Here is an 18911-nt window from a genome sequence, read left to right on the forward strand (position 1 = left end):
GTACTTTTCAGCATTACTCTTTTGTTCTAGATTATCTGATCTAACAATTAGCAATTAAATTGAAAAGTGAAACATACCTTCCATTTCAGAAAAAAAAAAACTAAAACCAAGCAAAACCAAACTATTCTCTAAAGATACGTCAATCTTTTAATATATATTATAAATGTAATAATATTTATTGACTGTCATATCTATTATAAAATGGATGCTTGAAAAACTTTAAATGCATGTATAATGTAATATATTATTCAGGGTGATGCAATAAATTGTACAGGTCAGAAACAGATTTTTTTTGGTTGTATTTCAAGCTTTTAAACTTTGGACTATCACTATATTCTAGAAACAAAGGAAATGGGAAATAAGGATATTTGCTTTTTTAGACTTTATCACATTCATTGTAACAGCACTGTGTCATTTAATAATTCAGTAGTTCATTCTAGACAAGGTGGTTTTACTCTTGTAATTGTTTTAATATGGTACCCCTATGGCAATGAAATACAGTATTTAATGGTAAAAGCTGATAAAAATAATGTCATCTCTCCAGAATATTTATTAGCAATGACATTTACAAAACCATGCATTTGGTTTAAAAGGAATGTAGGAAGAAACCTATGTAGCTGTAGTACAAAACAATTGTTAAGTAAGTGTTTAATGTTAGGTAATAGATTACTGGAGAATGTGTTTTTAGGCAGATAGGAAGCAGTATGTTTTTCTTGAATTTGTGTATTTGTGCGTGTGCATATATGCAAAGAAAATCCTCACTGATTTTCTGAAAGCTTGAATGAGTACCAAGGGAAAATGACAGTCTTTATCCTCAGGTTAAGTAAGTCTGGTTGCAGCTAATTTACTGTTATAATTCTTTAACTAATGAATCAGTAACTCCAACTTTTCTCTCTTCCTTTTGTAAGTAAGTTGGCTTAGTATCAAATATGTGATGTGTACCACCTAAGATTAAGCAGCCAGGTTTGGTTTCTTCGAACAATACTGTGAAGGATTAAAAAAACACCATCACTGTGACTGCAATCCAAGCTTTAGAAAAATGTAACTTTATAATAAAGTGAACTATTTTCTCCTGAGTTGGTTTAAGAATAATGTTGGGAAACGAGTACTTACCTTTTCTTGTAGACTGCCATTTTTTGCCCTCTCCTCTTCAGAATCCAAATAAGGATGGAGGAGCACACGCACACAGATGCTTATGGGATAATTTGGGTTAAAAGGGACCTCAGAGGTCATCTCATTTAACCTCCTGCTCAGAACAGAATCAGCTGTGAGATCAGGCCAGATAATCTGTTTTATTTGAATTAGAAAAATATGCTTGAATCTTTTTAAGTCATGAAATTAATTTTAATCTGTATCCATGCCACATCAGGAAAAACAATGTATTATGCTTAATTGAGGCCTTGACACAGTAGCAGTTATGACCTCTCTTTCATTAACATCCAGTGCCATTCTCCAGCTCCTGCAGTGTTAATAACAGAGCTCTCTGCGATTTTTGAGGATATTCTAAACTGGTGACCAACAAGAGTCCTTTCCTTTAACAAAGATGTAATCAGTTCCCAGTTCCTGAAAATGTTCCATCAAATTTAGGATTAATCTATTCAGTGCTTTAATTATCTCCCATTTTTCACAGTGTTAAAATGTTTTCTGAAGCGTGGTGTCTTCAGTATCCTTTCCTGGTGTAAACACTCCTTGCATGCTCCTTCAAACTTCGGCCTTCCCATGGTCAATGTCACTCAGTTCTGCAAGGAAATGTTTGGGGATTGCAACCTTCTTTCCCAGCAAGTGGTGTTTCTAATGAAGCCTGCAGAGGACCTCTTCTCACAAAGGAGAGACTATTTTCCTTATTTTTAATTCGTTAATTTTAGCATGTAAGTGCTAGTATCTACCACTGAACAGAAAAAACAAGTAGAGACAAATGTCAGTGATTTGTTACAGGGCAAAAGTAGTTTCTTGTAATGTGCCTGTTGGATCAGCAGGTTATAGGGGAAGGCTTTCAGAGGGGGCTCTTTGCAATTCAGATGCAATAGTGGGGCCCTGCAGTACAGGGGATGTGCAGGGTTGGGGGATGAACTGTTAAGTAGCCTAGGGATAGAAGTGTCAATGGACCTGCCTTTTCTTCATAAGCTCTGGCATGCTACCAATTCCCTAACCTGTGTTAAATCTAATTATGAGGGCTGAAATTTTATTTCCTCCTGTTTATCTCAAAAAACAAAATGAAGTAAGAGAAAAAGCTTCCAGCAGAAAGTGTTATTTTTTTTATGTTTCTTCTATACTGTGTATTGTCCTGAAAAGTTGTAATTTGATTATTGTTTGTTCTCCAGATGGATCCTGTGCAAAAAGCAGTCATAAACCATACATTTGGTGTGTCCATTCCCCCAAAGAAGAAACAAGTAATTTCCTGTAATGTCTGCCAGCTTCGCTTTAACTCTGATGTGAGTATTGGCTGTTTTCAGTCATTTTTTTTTTCGTTTGGTACATTAGGTATAATTAATCTAAACCTCTTTTTCCCAAACAAATCATTCCTGTTCTGCCTACATTCTGTTTAGCCTGCTGGCTGATATTTTTTCCACTCAGAGGTGGAAGTCCATAGATGTACACTGCTCTCTAATTTTCTTGAATGGGTCTGGCACAATATCTAATGCCATGTCCATTGACGATACCCTGTTGGACAGTCCTGTAACCTTCAAGAGGTACTGCAAAAAGAAATATGTTTTTTGATTGTGGGGTTTTCAATTATTTGTAGGTTTTGTTTATTTGGGTTTGTTTTGTTGGTGGGGTTTTTGCTTGTGTTTGGTGTTTTGGGGTTTTTGGGGGGTTTTTTTTGGTCGGTTTTGTTTTTGTTTGTTTGGGGTTTTTTTGTTGGTTTGTTTGTTTGTTTTAAAGAAGGGAGAGCAGACAGAAAAGCTTTCCTGTAAGTTCTCCATGTCATACTCACTGTTCTTGCAGCAGAAATACCTTTTTCCTGTTCCTATGTCCTTGTTGATAATGTCTTCCAATTTCTTAATAAAGTCACTCTTCTAGTAACTTTAATTTGTAATAAATATGAACATTTACTTCTAGCTGTCCTTCTAGGTGTTACAAAGTTCAAGGAAACTGTTGTCTGTGGTGTAATTAAAAAAATACATTTCAAAAGAGTGCACTGACTGATATTTACAATATATTGTAAATCAATATCAAATTAATGTTTTTCCTGAGTAGCTTGAAAATTAAAAAATTCTAGAAAACTATGTCTAAGAAAATGATGACCTTTAATACTTTATGTATTTTTTATTTTTTCTTGGAGACTACTTACTAATGTCATTAGGATAATACCCCCCCAAAATTCTCAGATTTTTTGTTAATCTTAATTGTCAGAAGAAATCCATAAGTTATATGTTAATATTATATATTTTACTGTTATAATTTCAGTCTGAAAAATAGTTTGCAGATACCTTCTCAAAGCCTTTGACTATTTGGTGTTCCTAAGGATTCACAGTAAAGCATCCATACCTATTACTCTGATTTTCTCTGCCTCTACCATTCCACTTTGAAGTATCTTATAAAGTTGTTTCCCGAGTTGGGCTTTCCGGTCCAGGCTGGTAAGGATTTTGAAGCAGTGCTATCTTACCTTCAAATTGATTTCCAAATCTGTCATCTTTTGACAAGCTTATTAAACCTTCTTTGAAGTGGCAGTATCTACTTCATTAACCAATTTCAAAAGTCATTATTTAAAATTTGGTTAACTTGTCTTTCCTCTTTAAGGCTAAGATTTAAGGTAAAAAAAATAAATAATCTTTCTGCTCTGATACGTGGCCCAAATACCTCTTTTACTGATTAAAACAAGGAACCAATAGAGTTTATTAATATTTCCCTTGGCTTCATGGATCTGAATCTTGCTTTTGAGCTGGACCTCACTCTGTCACCAGGGAAGCAGCTCAGCCTATTCCTGCTCTTCCCTCTCCTCCTGTGGCCAGAGTCCCTCTGATGATGGGTCCTGTCTCTAGAAGAGTCGCTCACTTTGTCTTCACTGACATTCAGGTAGATAAACAGCACTTCAGGCAGATGGATTGAACCACAATTTAGCAACCTAAAACAAAAAAAAGAGCTGAAATATTATGTTGTTTTTTACAACTGACAACCAAGTAATTTTTTTACCTAGACTTATAAAGTAAAATAAAAAATGCATATTGTATGCTGCTTTCAACAGTGGCATTACAAATCATGGGAGATTATAGCCTTGTTTTCTCTTCTGAGATGGGTGTATTCATATGGCATTGTGCTCTTTTGTTTATAAATGTGATCAATATGCTCCGTTATAGTTACTAGAAAATATCATCATCCTCTTGTAATGGGTGGTTGTAAGAAAGGATGAAGCATCATGACTGTTACAGTGTTAGTGAGAAAATGCAGTTTCTTCCCTTTCTACAGCAGTTTGCTTTACCAGTACATTCACGACCAACCCGAACATTTAATTTTAGACCGTGCTAATATTCTGGTAGTCTTATTAATAGCAAAAGATACTTAAATATAAATTTAAGTTTCACAAATGTAATCACAACATACAGGAATATTTGGAGAATGAGTTTTCATAGTATAGCACTTCTGTTTTTAAAGCTATCTAGCCTTTCATCAGATTATTCAACTTCTCCTGGGAATCTTTACATAAAATTTTGAATCTTCCCTCCACTTTCAGTCTTTTGACCTAGGAGTCATTTATCTGAGTGTGTGTTGCGTTTTTCTTTTGTTTTTTTCCTTGATTCTTATTCTGTTGCGATATTATTCCCACCACCCCACCCCTTAATCTATGTTGTAATTTCACTGAGGTACTGCTAATGGCCTTTCAGCTAATCTCTGCAGACTCTTATAGTTCTTTCTGAGCTTATTAAAAGCTACTTTACAGAAATAAAAATCTGGTCTCTTTGCTTTTAGTTTTCACTTTTGTCCCTTTATAATGCAAAATTATGTTTAGGGCGTGGAATGGTCTTTATAATCCATCCCGAGCTTGCTGACTGGGGAAAAGGGAGTCAGGTATTTGTGAGCCTTGTAACTGCTGAATCTTTCAGTGACTCAGTTCCACCATGTAACGTCCTACGAATGTATTTAGAGCCTTTCAAGTGGCATCAGACTGTGATAACCTGCATTAAAACCTTGAGCTGACTATGTGACAGAATGAGATTTGTAGTACAGGCACTTCACACTTGCAGTTTCTCCTAGCTGTACAGGGCTGACATGCTTCTTGTTGTTGATTGGCATTTCATTCCTTTGAACTTTGACCTAAATTAGGTAAAAAAATTCAAATTACAGAAGTAATCTATTTAACAGTTTTTTTTACTTTTGTTCTCCTAAATGAATTTCAGTTGCACGGTGTTTGAAGATTCTTAGCTGATTCTAGTAGTGCTTTTTCTATTGCATGAGTAACGTACAGGCCAGTGGATACTCATCTGTGAGAAGCAAATTGCTTTCCTTGCCTTCAATCTTTTCATCACTCCTTGGACACTCGCTGGTCTGGATCAATAGACCAAAACAATTCTGACTAGTCAATTTACAGTTGTCAAACCTCCCACTAAATTACAGTAAATAGCGAAGGTTTCCGTTTTCTTCTGCCAGTGTGCCTGCACGTTTAGCTTTGGTGAGAGTGTTCTGGCATCAGATTTAGAGGCAGGGATCTGCAGCTATCTGCAGGAAGAGAAAATCTGATATCAGGGATGGAAGGAAATTTTTAAATAGGTTGTCTTCTATGTGGGAGTAAACGTTGAAGTGATGCCTTCTATATTTTGAAAAGGAAAAGTTTCTAGGATTTTACTTTTTTTTTTCCTACCGTATTATAACTTGAGCAGTGTTTTCTAACTGAATCCTTCAGGATCTTCCAGTTTCCTGAACTTTGAAAACAATTTTTAAAAGTACAACATGAAGAAAGCATCTATGTACAGACTCTAAATTTGATCTAGTTACAGCCTGAGCTATTTATATTCTTCCAAAATAGAAATTATGTGTTTTGACTCATATTCATAGACATTCACCATTGTATAGTAACTGTGCTTTTCTAGTATTCATTTGCTGCAGTTTGGTCAATTTGGAAGTGGTGGTTTTCTGCTAATAAACTCTGACACAACCAGTTTGAGCACCCCTTCCAAGATCTGTCAACTCCAGGAGAAACTGTAGTACAGAAGAGATGATCCAAAGTCTTGAGAAACAGGAAACTTACATGCCATCTCTGTGAAGTAAGACCAAACTAAAGTTGTTTCAATAGCCTGAACTTTGAGGGTCTTGAATGGGAATTTTATCTGTAACAGTAGTATTGACCTGACAACAGTGATAACTGAGGTTGCTTCAACAATGGACAGAGGACCTGCAGTAGTAGGTCAGACAGGACATCTGAGGATATCCCAAATTATACTGGATTCCTGTTTCTAGAACTGAATCCTCACTCATTCAGTTTGCCTTCTAATATCTCCTCCCCTCCCCTCCCCTCCCCTCTCCTCTCCTCTCCTCTCCTCTCTTTTTTTTACTTTAGCACGGGCTGGGGGGAAGCAGGATTTAGTGAAAAGAAGCTTTAAAAGAAACAGGACATAGTTGATTGACCTCAAGATTATGATACCAGAAAACTGGAAAAATCAGTAGAGCTCTCAACTATTCAAAGGAAATGAGGAGGGAATAAAGAAAAGGGCGTTTTCCTGAACTAATTTTTAATCATGATAGATACCAAAGTCAACCACTGTTGAATTAAGTTATAAATCTCAGTTTAGAAAGGAAAATGTATGTGGATTGCCAGTTGATGAGATCGATTAGTCAGAATAGTCAATGAGATACTTGTTCCAGACTGCATAAACTTTATTCTGTTTTGCAGAGGAATATACTTATTTTGAAAACTTTTTTTTTTTAAAGGCAATGCCATCCGTTAATAGTTACAGTTGTTTCTATCTTTGCATCAAGATACCTGTTAACGCCATCTTGTCTTTTGATTTCTATGTGATGGTGAAACAGTATGTGTTCCAGGGCAACAAGGACTAGCAGGCTAGCGAAGTTCAAGCTATGGTCTTGTGTTATAATCCAGCTCAGGAGAAAATGAGAAATATCTTAGTTATATTTACTACCACCAAAGACCAGGCAGCAGAAGAGGAAAAATCCTCTTCATGGTTATATTTACTACCACCAAAGACCAGGCAGCAGAAGAGGAAAAATGCTCTTCATGGAACAGACTGTGATAATGAGTCACATTTTGTGCTTGCTTAAAGGCCACCAGAGCAAGGGACGTAACTGTATTCCACCAAGAGGAAACAAGACACCCTGAGAATGACCTAGCTTAGCCTTTGAAAAATTTTATTTTTTTTTTTTTACTTTTAAGGATTCTGGGATACCTCCCAAACCCATGGTGTATCTGTGTGGACTATAGATAAGCTTTGCGAAGGAAGTTTTCATATTAATAACATAGGTCTGGCTTGTTCATATTAATTAGTTATATTACATTCTAGCAGAAACAAAAAGCAGCTTGAGTGGATTTGCCTGAATTCTTATGATACCCATAGGAGGGTCCAGTAGCAACAGGGCAAAGAAAAAATAGCTGTTTTCTATCCCACATAGATTCCTTCTCTGCCTGCTCCTGGCTCGTTCTTTCTTATTCCTTCTGGCCACCAGTTGAATCTGCAGCATCTCCCGCAGCTGCTTTGTGGCAGCAAGTCCCTCCAGCAGCTGTGGAGCTTTGGCCATACTATCCCTGAGATGTCTGTTATATTCTGTTATGGCGTCTCACACTGAAGCTCACAGCCATTAGAGAAAAGTGAGTTGCAGTTGTTTGGCTTCTGCAGAATTCCTTTTTTCTCCATATTTATGAATCATCACCTTATGTTCAAATAACTTCTCTCTGGTCTTCTCCCTTCATATTTGTATTTGATAGTCCACCATTTTTTTGTAGCTGGGACACTGTACAACATCAATGCTAATCCAGTCCCTTTCCTCAGCAGTCACACCTCTGTACTCCAAACTCACAAATACATTATGCTAGCAGTCCATCCAGCAGTCCACATTTGTTTTCATTCTTTTTTGTTTGTTTGTTTGGTGGCATCTTGGTTTTATTTTGAAATCAAAGATTGTCATCTGATGAATAAAATAAATATCTGCTTCCCTCTGCACACTCTGTTTCTTGTAGGAAGGTCTTTGGCTGTGATATAACTGGGTAGGTACCATCCTGTTGATAGGATATCATCTAATAGAAATAAATTTGTGTTTTCTCAGTGCCCTGTAACTACTCTAAGTTATTATTGCTTTTTGGTGTCACCTGTGAAGACTTAGAAATTAAGAAAAAACACAGATCAGAAAAAGCAGATGTAACAGTTGGGCATTAAGAGATGCTGAAGGTCATCTTATTGTTGAATGTGTTTATAGCTAATAAAAATTATGTGATGATAGTGATCATCTTTTTTAAAAACCAGAAGGCAAATTTTTGAAGTTTAGGCAAGTATTACCAAACATTAACTTTGCAAATTTGGATGAATCACTCATGCTGTCAAAAAGATAACATGAAATAATATATAGAATCAAATAAAAATCTAGAGAACTGTCATTGTCTTTTGTAAAATGTTCTACATTTTCCCTATAAATAAGACTATTTATATGGATTCTTTGGGTATGGAGGGTAGTGGAGCAGATAGGAGGTAATTAAAAGCATAAATCTGAGGAACTTGTGAAGGTAATTTTCTGTTTTGTAGACAGAACTGACAAAATGATGAAAGTTGTTAGCTCGAACATGACAGAAATATTGCACGATTATAGGGTACAGGGTTATAACGTGCTGAAAGCTCTGTTCAAATAACGGCGATTTAACAGAGCTTTTAACTAAGTTTGGTTAGATATTTAAAATATGAGTTGACTTCTTAGGTCATGGCTGATCTTCACAGTGTTTTGATTTTTAATAGTCCTTTTCAGTAGTAATCTACCTTACTAATTGGAGCAATTAGGTTTCAGAAATCCATTGAGAACAGAATTGAAAAAATAAAGCGTAGCATTGGTATTGCAAATATATGAACACTTCAGTTATGCAGATTTCTTCCATTTCATCTGTAACTAATACCACATGAGATAAAACTAGATTTTTCAACACCACTTCCAAATTTATCATCTCGTGTAATTTTTAAGTTACGATTCTAAATTCTTCTTAATTTATATACTACTCACATAAGTATGCATAGTCTTACAATATGGTTCTAATAGGTAGACTATGTGATCAAACCATTGGTAGACCTCCTGCTATTTTAAGAAAGGGATTTTATAGTTTAGGACCTGCTGTGAATTCAAATGACAATACATTATGGATATGAATACCTTTGTGCTCCTGCAAACTTACATGGTTAGATGCCTTCTCTAACAGGACAACTGCCATTGTAGCCATGCAGAAGCTTTTGTGGTATTTTTGACAGAATCTTTTTCATTGGAGATTTTGCTGTTGAGAAGCCTTCCCGTCTAGGGTAGAAGTCCTGCTTTAGAAAGATGAAGTAGCAAGCAAGAAGAAATAGGAACTACAAGCCACCATGTTCAGTTCCATTTAGCTATGGCACTCACCCAGTATTGCAGAGCTTAAGGCATGAACCCAGACTTCCCAAGTGGATACTTCTGCAGCTCCCTATATTTTTGTATTTCACCTTCCTAATAACATGCTGCTCTACATATATTTAATTTTATATGTTAATTGTCAGACTGCATATTGTGGTGGCAGATTCAAGCATTAAGCTTAAGAGCTGGCAGTGCAACTGTCTTATTTTCATGAAGGGCTACATCAGCTGATCCTGAAGAAACCTGAAAAAAATCTTGATCTCAGACATATACATGCTGAACCACTATGTTTAGTCAAACATTGCATAAAGTTGTCATTGAAGGGATCTGGTAGGTTAATATTTCATCTCTTTATGCAGTAATAAATTCAGTTAATTAGTCATTCACACACCAAATAGATTCTAAAACTCAGTCACTTGTGAACTGTCAAAATGAATAGTGCTGATTTCAAATATACTGCCAGTCATTGCTCCTGACAGGGATAATTTTCTGTAATCTTTTGTACTGGAGTTTTCCCTGAATTTCAAAGTTTTCTTAAAGGTAATGCCACTATCAATCAATCTGCATGATCTGTATGTTTCCTGGTTACCTAGTTCTTTCTAGATATACATATCTATACATATACACATATTTAAGTTTAGGCAAAGTAGAGCTATGGAAAGGTTATTTTAAGCACTGTAATACACTAATGATACATTTATTTTAGAAAGCATGTTTACATGTAGATGATGATTTGCATTGTTCATGTTTTATTCAATGCAATCTAGCATATAAGGTTAATGTATTCTATGTAGTCTCACAGTTTAACATCCTGATGCTTAGATTTCAAACTTAATAATTTGGAGGTGAAAGTAGCAATTAACTTCAGATTTTAAGTAAAATATACATTTAGATGATTTGTGTCTCTCAGTGAAATATATTTTTAAGAGAAGAAAGCTTGTCCTTTCGTATAACCAACCAACCAAAAAAAGCTGAATTGGTTAGGGCTTTTTAGTTACTACTTAAGACTATGAATGGATCTAAAATTCTAGATTGCTTAGAGAGACGATGGGTGTCTTCCCACCATTTCAAGGTGTAGAAATTTGAAAAGCAATGGGAGAAAATTGCATATTTATTTGTCCATCAACGGTATTCTTAATTATTTGCAACTGAATTAAAAATGCAGCTTTTCACTAGGCCATGATCTTCTAAAGATTTATACGTATGTTTAGTGTCTTAAAAAGAAGCATCCTGCTGATTAAAAAGTAATGCCAGGCAAATGCAGAAAGGCTTTTGTGGAATTTAGACTGTCATTATAATGGTATTTTTTTGCATTCTGGTATGTAATGTCACGTTTATTTCAGCTTAAAGCTTTTTCTCTTTATTAAATCTTACTAGCCAGTACTTGATGACTTTTTATACTTCCTAGTAAGTAGGGACAATGTGCATATATCAAGCTAGTAGGCCACAGTCACTAAAATCCAAGTGGAAATTAGATTATTTTTTTTTTTAGGTAGAAAGTTCTTTCATGTGAAATATTTTCTTATTCCACCTTTTCAGAAAGTGTCCTCCTTAACCTAGTAATCATTTAATTTAAAAATTAGAATAATAAAAGTTCGGTAGTCACATTCAATTTTGATTATATAAAGAATAGATTTAACTCAATGTTTTTGAAATAAAAAAAATATTCCAATAATATTGAATTGTGGCACAGGTAAATTATTTTACTGTAGAATTGATTCATCCATACAGTAAATGCAGCCCTATACACTGGAATAAATTATTATGCAATTAAAAAGCATCATAGTACATGAGTATAGCGAGATTCATTAAGATTACATATCTCTGCTTTGACTTCTCCTAACATTTTTATTTTCTCAAGTGTTGTTTTGATGGTACAGAATTAGCATGAATTAGTTTTACGTAATTTAGTTAATGTTAATGATGATCAAAATTACACTTAGTGTCCACTTAAAATATTGCATCCCTAAGATACTTCTCAATTTCATTTTACATTTTATTGGGGTTTTATTTAGAACTTTTTCTATTTTTATTAGAACTGGTAAATTAACTTTCTTTTACACATGTGACTTTTAAACCTTGTATGTACAGAGCTTCCTTTGGATTCTCTAAGCAAATGAAATAAAAATTTTAAGCTTCTTCCCTTAAATAAAAAGGAAAACTTTTTGTGATAGCTCATTTCAAAGATGTGTCTATTGTTTCAATGATGTATGTTATGAAGCTCGTAACCTGTCCTGTATTGCTGTGTTTGTGTCAGAAACAAGTTTTAAATGGGACTTGGAGCCTTTAATGTGATACTCGTGCAAGTATTTTTTGTAAAACTAGGGTTAGTAATGATCAGGATTTTAATAATCAGAAAAATTGGTACCTTTAATAATCAGAACTTGCATTCCAATTTCAGGTTCACACAGCAGTGTTTTTTTCTTTTGCTTAGTATGACTCCAGAGGACTTTTAATGGCTTTTGCAACACGATTACACAAAACACAGTTCTGTGTTGATACTGCATTTCAGTTACCAAAAGGCAGCTTTTACTCCACAGTGAATAATAAGCGAACTCTGAACTTCTGGTGTATTTGATTACACAAAACACAGTTCTCTGTTGATATTGCATTTCAGTTACCAAAAGGCAACTTTTACCCCACAGTGAATAATAAGCAAACTCTGAACTTCTGATGTATCTGTATGGTTATCTGTTAGTGCTTCTATGGCTAAGAAATACTGCTTCAGTACCTTAAGAAATGCTCCTCTAACTTCATGTTTGAAAAGAGTATCTGTGTTTCTACTCAGACAAGAGACATAAGTTGAAAGAGTCTAAAAAACAAAGGTTTAAAAAAATCCAGTCGCTGGATGTTGAAACCAGGCAAATTCAGTGTAGAAACAAATGGTATATAGTTAACTGACAAAGTGAAGCACTGCAACAATTTACAAAAGGTAGATTTTCCATCCCTATCTACTTTAAAATCAAAGCTGGACATTTTTGTTTCCTTCCCCAAAAGGAATATGGAAGTTCAAATGGTTTTGGAAAAGGCTGGTGTTTTCAGAAGCCCTACTTAAATGGTCATAGCAATACCTTTTGGTCTTACAATGTACAACTATGAATTTGATAATAAAAAGATCATAATAATTACAAAACTTAAATCAAAACTGAGTCCATTCACTGTGTTTCCATGAGGATTTGCTTGCATTTGTGGAAATCTTAATTTTAATTCTCCCTGGGCTTGTTTGTTCTCAACAGGTCTCATGTATATGAGGATTGAATGAAGGGAATCAAAGACTGTAGTAGGTTATTACTGATATTGCAGGCATTATTATTGCAAATATCAGCAGAAAGGCTTATTAACAAGGAATTGACTTACTAAGTCTTTCTCTTGAGTGCACTTATGTCTCTATCATCATAGCTTTGGCCTCAGGCAGCATATGATCCTATCAACAGCACACATATGCGCAGAGCATAGAGTTCAAATATTTAAAGGGACATCATCAACTTGAGAATGCTTGAGTGGAAAATCCTGTACCTGCTATTATTTGAAATTAAAAGTATTGGAACAGAAAGGGTATATATACACCTCAAATTTTAGCTCCACTTTTTGTACACTGTAACGTGTCAATAGTTTGTTTAATTTTGTAATGCAAATGCTCCTTTAGTGCATAATGTAGCAATAATAAAGCTTAAGAGAAACAGGCAAAACTGAGCAAGGGTGGAGAGAGACAGGTTGAGACTCCTGTGTCTGCATAAGGCCCATCGACATAACGGTGCAAACAGATCTGCGCTCCTCTACCCACATTCAGAACTGAAGAGGTCCAGCCCAGAAGTTGACAAGTGTCCCTTTAAAGTAGTGCACGTAGTACTAGTGGTATAGATGTTTAATTGTTTCTTTATAATCCTTAAATTGTGTTTGTACACATTAATATTTCAAAGGTTTTAAAATCAAGAAATAGCTCAATAGCAATTGATGAGTAGACTCTTTACTGGTTTTTTAAATTATTTTTTTTTTTAAAAAATCTGTTTAAAAAGAATTCAAGGTCAAACTTACCTAGCAGCCTTTCTTACTGAAGGCTTGATTACTGATATCTCCTATAAAACGATGCAGTCACAACATATCAAATACATTATCCTTTCAAGGTGGAGAGTACTGTTTCTCAGGATGTATAATCACTTAATAAACTTTAGTGTATGAGAACTTCACTCCTCTATTTTAGCAGCAGTTCTCCATCAGTTTTAACAGTGTATATAATTTTTGTAAGGACTCCAACACTGTCTATTCTTTTGTCTGGTCCAGCTGTTTCTGTTCTTCACTTTACACTTTACCATATGATAAAACTGTTACTACATGCTGTCCCCAGGTGACTGTATTGTAATGCCTATTTCTGCTGATCTTAGAATGATTTTCCTCATTATGGCAGCACTCTTTACAGAATTCAAACATCTCAGATGTTATAGTTGCTTTTTATTAAAAGCACGTGGACTTGTTTCATGGCTCGCTTCATTTAACACAGTCAACTAAATAAAATAGTCCTAATCAATTGAAGAGAAAGAATGTAGTTTTGCATGAACATAGAAAAGTTTACTTTCACTGATGGTTTTATATGCCAGGTGCCAAGGTGTGGTCATCTGGTTACATGAAGCATGCTCTCTCTGAGTGTTTTACTTTGAAATAAACTACAATATTAACTTTTTTAGTTAATATGTAACCTTCAATAGAGGCACCTAGTAGTATGTCTAAAATAATTTTTTCAATTGATGTTTGGAAATACTAATAACACAAAGCTATTGCTGAATAATATAATGTTATGAAAATAGACTGTTTTATATAAAACTGTTTCTTAACCATTTTTGGTAAATTAATTTCTTAGTAAGCCAAGAAACATTCAAATTCATTAGCTGAAATTTCCAAGCTTTGGAGTTTGTATTAAGCATGTAGTTCCTTAGTTTTGCACCTAACGACATTATGACTTCACTGAACTTCTTAATAGTGAAGTCATAATGTCATTAGTGCCTGTTTCAATTAGTGCTGTTACTGTAACGATGAAAATACTTTGACTTTTGTACTAGATCAAACAGAAGGAAAAATGGATTATTTAATCATGTGACAGCACGGTACATCGTTCTAACTACAAGCAATAAAGACCAGGGAACAGCACATGAAAATTGAGTAGCATCTTTCTCGATTGGATGTGTTTACATTTGTATAGTGCTTTAAATCTTTAAGCATGATGGAAGCAAAGAATTACATTGCGAGTGACAGAGCTTTACCTAATCTCAAAGCCTCTTTTTCAGAGTTACTGAAAATATGTACTATTTATTAAAATCCTGTCATTTGAATATGTAAGAACATATTTGAGGTGGAATGACATGGTGCCTGCTGTTGAAAGTGTCACATTTCTGCCTTGTCATCCATTGTGTTACACTGAAGTACAGGAAAAAGTGAGCCTGATTTGTTCTCCTTTGTAGAGCCAGGCCGAGGCCCACTACAAAGGAAGTAAACATGCCAAGAAGGTCAAAGCACTAGAGGCAACGAAAAATAAACCCAAAGTTGGTTCTTCCAAGGACAGCGCAAAGGCTAACACAAGCTGCTCTACCACGCAAGTCACAGCCAACATCTCTGACAAATCAGGTCAATAACAACTTTTTGTTCTATACATTCTTTATTTTCTCCTTTTTTGGTGTTTACACAAGAGAATCTGGTTGCATGATAGTGATCCATGACTTGTGCTTTCTCAACTGTTTATTGTTCTGTTTTGTACAGAATTGATTGGTTTTGATATTATCAAAGTGCTTTTTCACTTCTGTGAGATATCTAATGCTAAAGCCATTTTTGTTTTGGTTTTGTTTTTTTTTTAACTTGTAAAATTTGCTTTTATAAAGTATGGATGTTGTTCATATGACAATAACAACGGATGGATGTGGGTGGAGGGGCAAGTCTGAGGTGTATGTGTTTAGCTGAAGTACAAGAAACTTTTGTAAGAAATTGTTCCTTTCTGAATAGGGTAATATTGCTCAAACGGAAAAATACACCTACAGAAATGTAGTGAATCCTCATGGCATGGATATTTCCTGAATTCCACAGCTCATTAGTGCTTCAACATCACTTCTGTTTCCTTTTTTTTCCTCCATATTAGTAATCTGAGGAAGATCAGTAACACTAATTGCAGTGGAGTGGCTTGAGTCTCTTTCTGCTCTGTTAGTGTTGTGTTACTGAATGAAACAGGAGAATTGCCTGAACTCACTGACAGTGTGAAATATTGCTCTTGTTATCCAGGAGAATGCATACTGCTACCAGTGGGTTAACCAACTGTTGGTCTAATGGACTGCTTCTGATAAATTTGTTTCTGCCTTGGTGTAGCCACTTATTTTCCTCTTCACAGGAGCTGAGCTTGACTCAGATGCCATAAGGTGAATGACACAGGTTTCTGACACACCACAAAGAATGACTATTTGTCACCCTGCTCACTTCACAGCAGCACTAAAACTGCCTTTGGGGCCTTAGCAATGACAATAGGTCTCAAATTTTGGGTCGATTCACCTAGCAAATCACATTTTAGGTTTGAGAGAGGTTACATGAATCCAAGTTGAGTCTTCAGGTAAGCAAGCCATGTTACTGTAAGCCAGTAGCAAACTACCATTGATCTAAATAAAATGTGGGCTCTTAGTGGAAAGAGATTTGATAAATATTTCACTCTCTGAAATATGAAAAATAGCTTTAGTTGAAACAGCTTACTGCTCCAGGTGTACACTGTAAGTACTCAGACAACTGCTTAAGATGCCAGTTAAAACTTGAAAGGATTTAACATGTTAAGAATGCTTTCTGTGATAATGTAATTTTAATGCAATCCCATGCCTATGCCAAAGGTTGAGGGACAAATAGCAAAAGTTTCAGCATATTTTAAAAACTTCATCATCTCTTCCAGAAGTCTGGATCTGTCTCATGTTTTCTTTGCCAGACTATATGATCTGCCCCTGACTTCTTCTCTGTGCAGTGTATCTAAAATAATTTATACATCTACATTCAGTTTTCAATAGAATATTCTAAGCAATGACAAGGGAAACCTGCACTTAATATTTTTATATTGCCCTGCTTTAACAGTGTGGTGGTTTATGCTGTTAATTACTCTGCACAAATTAGATTACTATTCACGTCTGTTGGATTGTATCACTGCAAGTGTTTCTGCATTAAAAATAGATCATAGAATCATAGAATGGATAGGGTTGGAAAGGACCTTAAAATCACATAGTTCCAACCCGCTTGCCATGGGCAGGGACACCTCACACCAGACCATGTCACCCAAGGCTCTTTACAACCTGGCCTTGAACACTTGCCAGGGATGGAGCATTTACCACTCCTTTGGGCGTCCTGTTCCAGTGCCTCACCACCCTCACAGTAAAGAACTTCTGCCTTATATCTAACCTGGACTTTCCCTGTTTAGGTTTAAGCCCATTACCCCTTGTCTTATCACTACCATCCCTGATGAAGAGTGCCTCTCCAGCACGCTTGTAGGCCCCCTTCAGATACTGAAAGGCTGCTATGAGGTCTCCACGCAGCTTCTCCAGATTCAACAGCCCTAATTTTCTCAGCCTGTCTTCATATGGGAGGTGATCCAGCCCCATATCATCCTCGTGACCCTCCTCTGGATTTGCTCCATCAGCTCCATGTCCTTCTTATGTTGAGGACACCAGAACACAGTACTCCAAGGAGGGGTCTTACAGGAGCAGAGTAGAGGGACAGGATCACTTCCATTGTCACACTTCTTTTGATCCAGTGGTGATTTAGTTGAACGCTTTCTTCCAATTAGAACAGTGGGATTCTCTGTGGAGAGGAGACTCCTTGTAGCCTGTTAGCACTCTACAGGAGATTGCAGATGGGATGTTTGGGAGGTCAAAAAACAGAACCTGGAGTGGAAAATTCTCCATAAATGCAGGGGAATTCTGGTCACAGAGGCGGGAAGGGCTTGGAGATTGGGGTTTTTACCAAGTTATGGACTTGAAACCAAACTATCATTTTGTTCAGCTACACATTCCCTTCCAGAGGCTATTGTTCATCTGTTCTTTAACTTATGTTTAGCTCTTTAACATAATGCTTATTGCAGCTAAAGCAATCGCTATGTTGCTTCTGGAAATCAGTGGAGGGTTTGAGGTTTGTTTTTTTTTGCCTTGGAGCAAATTAACTGATACCATTTTTTCCTGAATATTTTAACACAGCTTTCATTCTCTGAGAAATGGATTATTACTATGTAGTAACTGTATAGATGTATTTTAGTTTTTCTTGGAAGATTTCTAATACTAAGAGTTTCAGTTCATGCATATATTCTTGGTCTTGGTTTTTTATCCTGATTTCCAGAGGAAATGAGACATGTCTTATCATCTGTCCTTATCTCTGTTATTCCCTGGGCCTTTCTTCACAACTTTGACTGTATTTCCTAGTGACAAAAAAAATCAAGATGCAGAAGTTTTAATGAAGCTCCTATAAATTTGATGAAAATTGGCACCTGGGTAGAAGAGATGCCATAACTTATGGTCCATCCTGACAGATCTTGCGGTGTGAGCTCTGTTTTGCTTAGCCTGCTGACTAGCCAGGCACTATGTTTAACTTCAGGATGGGGGTTTGAGAGTGTTTATGCGCGATGTAGGTCTGAAAACATTCTATGAGAAGGACAAAAGGTAAGGGCTAAATGGAATCAAGGAAGGGAATTAAATTTCACTAGTTGTGGAGCTGTTGTTTAGCCATTGTACTTTGGTAAATTGCTAAGTTCTTGAGAAATGCTCATCAAGAAATAAGTCATTCCTGGTGTCTTTTCTTGGGCATGGAAGAGAATGAGAAGCTAAACAAACATAGTTTTAAGTTCTTGTGTTCCTTTATCTACTGTATTTCCACTGGTATTAGTGCAGAATGGGAAGGGAGTATTGTAGTGAACTCATAAACTGAATTTACTGTTCTCTTATGAAAGTCTGCTATTAAAAGGAGACAACAGGCATGAATAGCCAGCTTTTTATGTGCTGTCATTTTGAGTGACATAATGATGAATGATCTGGAGCTCTCCAGACTGATCAGTTTCTATATATTAAACTAAAATGTCATATTAAGTTTACTACAGAGACATGTCTTCCGTAGGTCACACACAGCATCCAAAACACCTATTTGTCAGAAGTCACTACTGTAGTAGTAACAGGAAAAATAATTTCACTGTTGGCTCAGCTTGTGTGATGAATCTATCAAATGCAAAACCCAAATTCATCCAGTCCCTCTTTTTCAAAACTTATGATGCACTGATCTCTCTACCGCTGTTCCTTTCAACACGAGAAGTTGGCTGCTGGTAGAGCTACAGAAGTTAAATTAATCTTTAAGGTCTTTTGTGAAGTTTCCTGAAGAATGTGGGCTCCTGCAGACAG

General features: G+C 35.8%; 1 protein-coding gene across 1 annotated transcript in view; it reads left to right on the forward strand.

Annotated features, from left to right (window-relative positions):
• Window positions 1–2321: 2321 nt before the first annotated feature.
• ZNF385B (zinc finger protein 385B) overlaps window positions 2322–18911 on the forward strand; it is a 36642-nt gene continuing 20052 nt past the window's right edge. The window contains exons 1-2 of the mRNA XM_010019539.1: window positions 2322–2432; window positions 14979–15141. Of these exons, the coding sequence (XP_010017841.1) occupies window positions 2322–2432; window positions 14979–15141 (274 nt within the window). The remainder of the gene's footprint in view (window positions 2433–14978; window positions 15142–18911) is intronic.

Source organism: Nestor notabilis, unplaced genomic scaffold (genome assembly GCF_000696875.1).
Source record: "Nestor notabilis isolate BGI_N333 unplaced genomic scaffold, ASM69687v1 scaffold14228, whole genome shotgun sequence".
Classification (NCBI taxonomy): Eukaryota; Metazoa; Chordata; class Aves; order Psittaciformes; family Psittacidae; genus Nestor; species Nestor notabilis.